This window comes from Gavialis gangeticus, unplaced genomic scaffold (genome assembly GCF_001723915.1).
Source record: "Gavialis gangeticus isolate Ggan-Ray unplaced genomic scaffold, GavGan_comp1, whole genome shotgun sequence".
In the NCBI taxonomy this organism is placed as follows: Eukaryota; Metazoa; Chordata; order Crocodylia; family Gavialidae; genus Gavialis; species Gavialis gangeticus.
Window position 1 is genome coordinate 14,133,240 of NW_017729006.1, and position 7,500 is coordinate 14,140,739.

Here is a 7,500-nt window from a genome sequence, read left to right on the forward strand (position 1 = left end):
GGCATATTACTTGATTTAATTTCAGTAGGACTTGGTTTCCTGAATTGAGCATCTTAGACCCTAAAGTGTAAGACACAAAATAGGTTATTGTGATAGGGTGGAACCCCAAACATTTTCCAACTGGCAGAGACACCTAGATTGGCAAGGAGTGTGATAGCAAGGGAGATGTAATCACTCTGAAAAGGGAGCTTGTTCATAACCAGATTAGAGTAGTTGGTCATGGGTTGTACTTAATACTAGAGTTGGAGTTGAGATTAACTGTATTGTTATGCTTTAGGTGGTCCCAGTCATGAGTTCATATTCTTGTGCAAAAAGGCACTGATATTGTAATTTATGGTTTAAATTTCACATGTAGGTCCGGACAAGCTGTGTCCAGCAGTTCTCAAGCTGCATAATATTAGCAGCAATAAAATAAAATCTATTTTTGAAATACAATTTTGGTGAAAAATGGCAAATAGGCTAATTACCTTTCCTTAAATGGTCCATACTTTTTTTAAAGGCACATTTGTTCATTCACTGCATCTGGTTTCTTCCCCCATGAAAAAACTCCAGGTGTACTGACTATATTCTGCTTAGTAGGTTTGTGCCAGTCAATACCATGTTGTTAGTTAAATATGTCCGTGGTTTTATTCCTACCTCTAAACTGTTTTACGTGAATTTCCTTATTATGAAAGATTCATCACTGTCACTGCAGCCATTTGATCTAAAGTTATCTCTGGTTTTTATAATGCACAGAGAATCAGGGTGTCTAAGTATTAAAAATCCTCAATTTTTATAAGGTGTAGGGTTAAATGGCGTCAGGAGTGCAATCTTGTCCCATATTGCCCTAACATTATGCCTTGACTTTGATATTTAGAAGCTTCCAAAAAGGAAGCTTTTTCAACTCATGGCATATCTTCTGAGAGTATAAGCAAGAGGATAGTTAGCAGCATAATTTTGTATGAGATGGATGTACACAAGTACTGGCTTTGTTGAAAACGTTTATCTGCCTTGACAGATAACAGATGGGGAAATGAGGAATTTCTGGTAATGATGAATTTGGGATTAATTTAAACTGGCAATGTAGAGAATAGAGATGCACAAGTTTTTGGTCCCATTACTGTTATCCATAGCCACCCAGTTATTATTTTTATGTTGATTTCAGTAATTTGTTGACAGTTTATTTAAGCTGAGGATCTGGGCTCAAATGTTTTGAGATATTAAAATATAAAATGTGATATTAAAGACAATCAAATTAAGCTGGAAATTTCTGATTTGACTTTTAATTTTAGATATTCTTATCTAAATAAGTAATATTTCAATTAATTTTTTTTTCACTTCTATTTTAAGGTGACTTTGGAGTTTCTCGTCTCTTGATGGGTTCATGTGATCTGGCAACTACATTTACCGGAACACCTTACTACATGAGCCCAGAGGCCCTGAAACACCAAGGATATAACACAAAATCTGACATCTGGTGAGTGGGCAGCATGTTTTTTCGACTGAATTAGCCATTCATTCAAAATGAACAAATTGATAAAATAACATTGGTTTTCTAGGTCATCATGTGCTTGTATCATGTGCTCTATTTTTTTCCAAATATTTATTTGAATACTAACTAGCCAGAGCCACCTGGGCAGAATGCTTTCACTACATTATTAGAGAACAGTTCAGGGGTATTTATTTCAGTTCATAGCTATGTTGTAATCTGAGGGTATTTTTCTTTGTGTGTGCAAGCTATTTGTCATAGGATGAGCCAAGCAGATTTTTAGAGGAGAAATGAGGCACAGGCCCTGTTGGTTCCTGTTTGTTCTTCCAGATCAAGGGACTTAACATAGAAGGATCATGTGAGGGTGGGACTGAAGAAGGTCTACTAGGGAAAAGGAAATAGAGTGAAAAATAAGTCTGCTCTTTGCTCACAGGTTCACAGTCATCTCCCTCTTCTTTAAGTAATCACTTTATTTACATAATGGGGTACACAAGTCATTGTGTTATCTGGTGTTTATTTCTGTATCTGCTTCTTTTCCAGACCTGAGAAAGGGCACTCTGTGCCCAAAAGCTAACATCTCTCTTGATAATACAGTAGGTCCAATAAAAGATATTGCCAAAAATACCTTGCTTCTCACATTAGATCAGAAGAAAGTAGCACAGCCTTCTTGGGAAGCTTTTGTGTGACAGTGTGTGGTTTTAGAGGGAATCAGTATTGGTTTTAGTATGTCAGGGAACCAGCAAAAGCCTGGTAAGAGCTCAACTGAAGAAGTCTAGAAAGAGCTGGAGAAGGAGATAGTAGGAAGTGGCCCTACAAACCTTAAACAAGGAAATACGGAGTTTATAGCAGAGAAACACTTTATAATATAGGATTCCAGAGTTGGCTCCTAGGGGATAGGAGAGATTCTGGGCTCTTCTAGCTTTGGTGTTACTGAGAGATAATGGAAAAAGTTCCTGTGACCAAGATTTTTAAAACATCACTGCATTATGTTAAGGTTTTTGAGGAATCCCCTGAAAGGAAAGGGGAAGACAGGTTTGGGTTTAAGGCTTTTTGTTTTGTTTGGCACATATGGTAGGAGCATTGATGTGGCCAAATCACACTACCATCCAAAAGAAGACTTTCTCCATGGGAAGAAAACTGAGGCATGGAGGAAAAACTGAAGCATTAGCTATGCACTAGCCATTACAGAAGTAAGCAAACCTTCACAAGAAATAGGTTGTAATTTTCCTTAAAATGCTTCCTGTCCTAAAAATGCATACAAATAATTTAGAAATAATTCTAAAATGACCCAATGCCTTGCCAAAAAATGTTCTGATAGGAGATAATTCTTAAAAATAAGAAAAAAAATCCTTTCTGTTTCCCTTATAGTATTCTTTTTTTTTAAAAAAACTCATTTGTTTGTTTTTTACAAGTACATTTATCCTTTTTTATTATTCCATAAGCTTTGAACATTGCTGTGCAGTTTCATTATTATGTTCCTTGGAACCTAAATATTTATTCCATCTTTTACTCTGTTCCTCCATCTCAAAATATACTGGAGACTACTGGGAACAATTTTATATATGGAGAAGAGTCATCCATGCTTTTAACCAGTAACATTTGCCATTTTTCAGGGGCAAAGTATTGTAGTATTCAGCTCAAGTCAACAGGTGAGCTGAGAATCCCATCTCATGGTCCCTATAGCTGAACTGACAAGATTTTATGTCAGATTCTGTACTGCCCATTTGTGCTCAATACTAGATGTCATTGCAATCAATAAAAATGCTGTTAAGGATGTCAAAAGAGATAGGAATACGTCATTCAGCAGCCAGAGAAACCCTTTTCAATCCATAACCACAGCTGTTCCTATAAAGAATAATTTATTTTCTTTCAGTGTTAGCATTATATGTAAAGAATCTGGACAAATTCTGTTCTCAGTTATATCCAGGCAATTCTATTAAGTTATCAGGGGGTTTGCACAAGAGTAAATGAGAGCTGAAATTGGCCTACTACTATTGTATGTTACGTCTTAGTTATATTTTCTCAATTTAAAAAATAAAGCTCCATAAAATGAATCTAGTGTGAAGACTACCTTTATGTTACATTTTATACCCCATTATTTTATATATTTTTATAGTCCAGTACTTTAAAAACTGCCAGCTCTACAGGATTCTGGGGGAGACAAACTGCCTTATTTCCAAGCTTTTTGGTCTTCTGAGATAGAGGTACTGAGGACCAAGTGCACCAGTAATCCCTAGCATCTCAGCTGACAGAAACTTTCAGCCTCGTGAGACAAGAAACTCCTTGCAAGAAGCTCTGATAAAGGTCCTTTCAACCACTGTTGCTCTATTTCTCCGTCAGTTGGTCTGAATTTCTCCTCTCAACTTGTCTTTCTGTTTGTCTAATAATAATGTTCCTGTTTATTCCTGAACATCTGCTCTTCTTTACACACTTGAGGCTCTGTAGGATCATGGACACTGAACTTGTTTTGCTGGATTCTCCTTTTTTCATTTTGTTTGTTTACCCCTTCTTTGCTTCATTCATTTGGTTCCTGCACATTAAATTTTGATTTTCCAATTTTCAGTGCTTTATGTGCTTTAAACAGCTAGGCTTCAACATGGATACTTGATTTGCCTTTCTTTGAGCTTTTCATTGAGACTTTGTGTCAAGACCCTAAAATCTGAGACTGCATCAGATTTTTGTTTCTGTTGCAAATTGATTGTTCTAGATCGTGTTGTAGTTTCTGACTATCAGTTTAAGAGCCTTCCTCCTTTTGATCCCAGATGCCCTTAAATGTCCACAAAGAAAGAAAAAGGAAATGAGTTATAAGAAATGTGGATAGGACTGACACTGACAGGAAAGCACTATGCTGCATCTCTGAATATGCTAACTGTGCCCTTGCTTGCCACGCTGATGAGCTGATGAAGATACTTCATTCCTCTCATCCTGCTCCAGGCAATCACAGAAAACCATATCGTCCCAGAACATGACTGATTTAATTGCCCAGACATTACAGTAGAGTTCGATGGTTGAGATATTTGTGCCTGGGAGGGAACCAATTAAACCCTTGTTTTTAAAAATCAGTGTCCCCTTTATATGTCTGAGTTTGGATAGAAGGCAGATTCTCTCTAAGTTCATTTGGCAGCTATTTTAATCTATCATGAACTAGTAATTAAAGGTAATTCTGTTTTTCTATGCAGCCCCTTGTCATTAAGAGATTTGGCACATTTCTGATTGCATCCTTCAACTGAAAATCCCCTTTGGTAAAGGGATATTGACACAGTTTGACAAAACTAATGAAAGCTTGTGTTCAGTTGCTTAGTTCATGAAAGTTTAAGTCTTTTATATGGAAACTCATTTCTCTGGGGGTAGTGACTTCAACCCAGAGTGAATTAGTATCTGACTTTGTGACTGACCTGCCATATACTTGATTTTAAAAGAACTTCATGGTTTCGTTCACTCCTCCTACATTCTTTCCGAAAATGCTGGCTAGTTTCTAACTTAATGAACATCATCCTTATAACATTCTACCAGTGACTGCCTAGTCTATCATGGGTCTTTCCTACAAACTTGATATTAAAATATATTTATATTGGTGCAGACTAAAAATGATAAAACCCACCTTAATTTTTGTTTCTTTTGGTAACAGACCATTAGGCACTGTTATCCTGTGAAGAATTTGGTCATTGGCTGCCTTTGCCACCTGCAGTCTATGACTTTTGGTAGGCCTACCTGTCCTAGTTTAGGACTCATGCAAGGCAGGATACATGCACTTGCAAAGTACTGTTGTATAGATTCACCTTCTAAAGAGAAATCCTTGTTTGTCTCTTAGTGCTGCAAAACCTGCTTCTGAAGTATGGATGCCCAAATTCTCTCATTCTTACTATCTTTTTCTTTAGATTTAAGGCTTTTCATTACATGAATTTTTATAGACTTTTTTTAAATTAAAAAAGGTCAAAAAAGGGTGTTCTGCCACATCACTTGATAAACGTATAGAGCAAGGTCAACATAGGAATAATAATCCACTGCTGGCTGAGAAATAGTATCTTCCAAAAGTAAGTGAGATCAAGTACTTTCTATAGCAAAAGTTGACATCCGCTTTGCAAATGAGTTTCTTGATGCTACTTTAAAACAGTACCAGCAATCCTACATGGTATGCTATAAGCAAGTAAGACTTATAATCATGTTTAACAAAAGCAACACTTTGGTCAAGCCAAATTAAAACACTCAAGCTGCCGGCATCATATTACATTAAAAAATCATTAACAATCCCAAGAGCCTCAGATCTAGATTTCATTAGGTTAGAGCTCAGAGACTTCTCTATTTAATGGTTATTTTTCAATTAATTATGACCCAAATGAGAAACTAACACCCATACTAGTGTCTTGATCAAAAATAGAAAATATAGTTCAGGGGTTGATAACTGCAGGTACGCCTACCCTTGGAGTACTTGGGAAGGTCCCAAGGGGCATGCAGCAGCAGCACAGAGAAGCAGGGGTACTTGGGAAGCATGCTTGCTTGCTGCCGCTACTGCACACCGCCTCCATACCCACCAGGAAGAGTACCCACCAGAAGGGGTACTGTCCTTAAAAAAGGTTGAAAACCCCTGATATAGCTTTTCAGTTATATAGAGCAATTAGTGTGGGTTTCTTGGATGTTTTGAATGCAGTTATTTTTAAACATTGTGAGCAACCTTGAAGTATTGAGTACTATAGTTACTGTAATAGCAGTCTGACAAATAATCTATGGAACAAACCCTTTTTATATGAAATTTAGAGATGAAGCAGTAAAAGTGTGAATTTTCAAATAACACAACCTGTTTTGTTTCCTCTTCTTAGTACTTTTTGGAAATGAAATGCTCTCATGAAAAAAAATTGCTTAATGCAGGGGTTGGCAACCTGTGGTCCATGGAGCTATTGGATCCAGCCTGCATACGTGGGGCTTCGGTGGCATTTGGTAGTGGGGAACTTCAGCTGTGGGCACTCTCTCCATACTGCTGCAGGAGAAGTGTTAGTTTTAGGTAGGTCCTAGCACTTACCCCGCCACACCCATCTCTGACCTGGTCTATGTCCATTCTGCCCTTCAGCCAAAAAAGATTGCTTGCTGCTGGTTTAGACTATTTTTTAAAAAGACATACTTATTCACAAATTGGTGTTTTAAGAAGTTCCAAGCATCTAAAACAGAAGATAGCCAAACATGTGAATGTTGTGAAGCTGCTTATTTGGGGTGTGCGAAAGACCTAAAGCTCAGGCAAGATTTTACTGACTTTTAAAAGTCAGGCTATGTTTTTAAGTATGAGTACTCTGATTTATGCTGGCAACACAAACAGCTTCATGTGGCTTTGACCAGAAATAAAGCAAGACCAGTCTATCTTTCTGTGAGTTACACATTATATTTCATTTTGTACCCTCAACTCAGAAAATGAATGCTCAGAGAACAATTTTTCTAAAAAGATTAAAATAAAAATGTAACCCCTTGAAAATATTAACCTGTTGACTTTGGCATTCTTCTAGCTCTGAAGACAGATTTTAGAATGGCAAAAGAGAATTGTATCACTAATGAAGAAAAAAGTTAGTCAACTGACAATAACATTTTGAATGCTTGGAAAATATGAACGTTGGAAAGGTCATAAAAATTAAAATTAAATTCTGAATTTAATTTCTAATGTGTTGGTATCCTGAAAGAGCTGACTTTCTTTTGTATTTAAGTCCTGGCATTAAATCCTGGCCCTCGAGTCAATTGGAATTTAGACATTTGATTCAATTGGATGTGAATTTTACTCCACATCTTCAAAATATATACTACTTGGCATATCTTGTACTCTTCTTCAGAAGATCTCCATTTTCCAGATATGGGTGAGTGTCACGGGGGCACTTGGGTGCCCCGTGCCTTAGTAGCGATTAGGGCTTCTGCTAATTGCCAGGGCAGCTCAGGTGCAGGTTGCTGGAGCAACCAGATTGGTCATGTGACCAGAAGGGGGCAGGGCTGGGCCCTTATAAACAGCCAGGCCAGAGCCTGGCTAGCAGTTCCCTTCTGGCAGCCTGAGGGGTAAG

General features: G+C 37.4%; 1 protein-coding gene across 2 annotated transcripts in view; it reads left to right on the forward strand.

Moving 5' to 3' along the window:
• Positions 1–7,500, forward strand: part of NEK11 (NIMA related kinase 11) — a 223,175-nt gene that overhangs the window by 108,197 nt on the left and 107,478 nt on the right. For both annotated transcript variants that reach the window (XM_019508841.1, XM_019508840.1), the window contains exon 6: positions 1,330–1,456. In XM_019508841.1, coding sequence (XP_019364386.1) covers positions 1,330–1,456 — 127 coding nt within the window. The remainder of the gene's footprint in view (positions 1–1,329; positions 1,457–7,500) is intronic.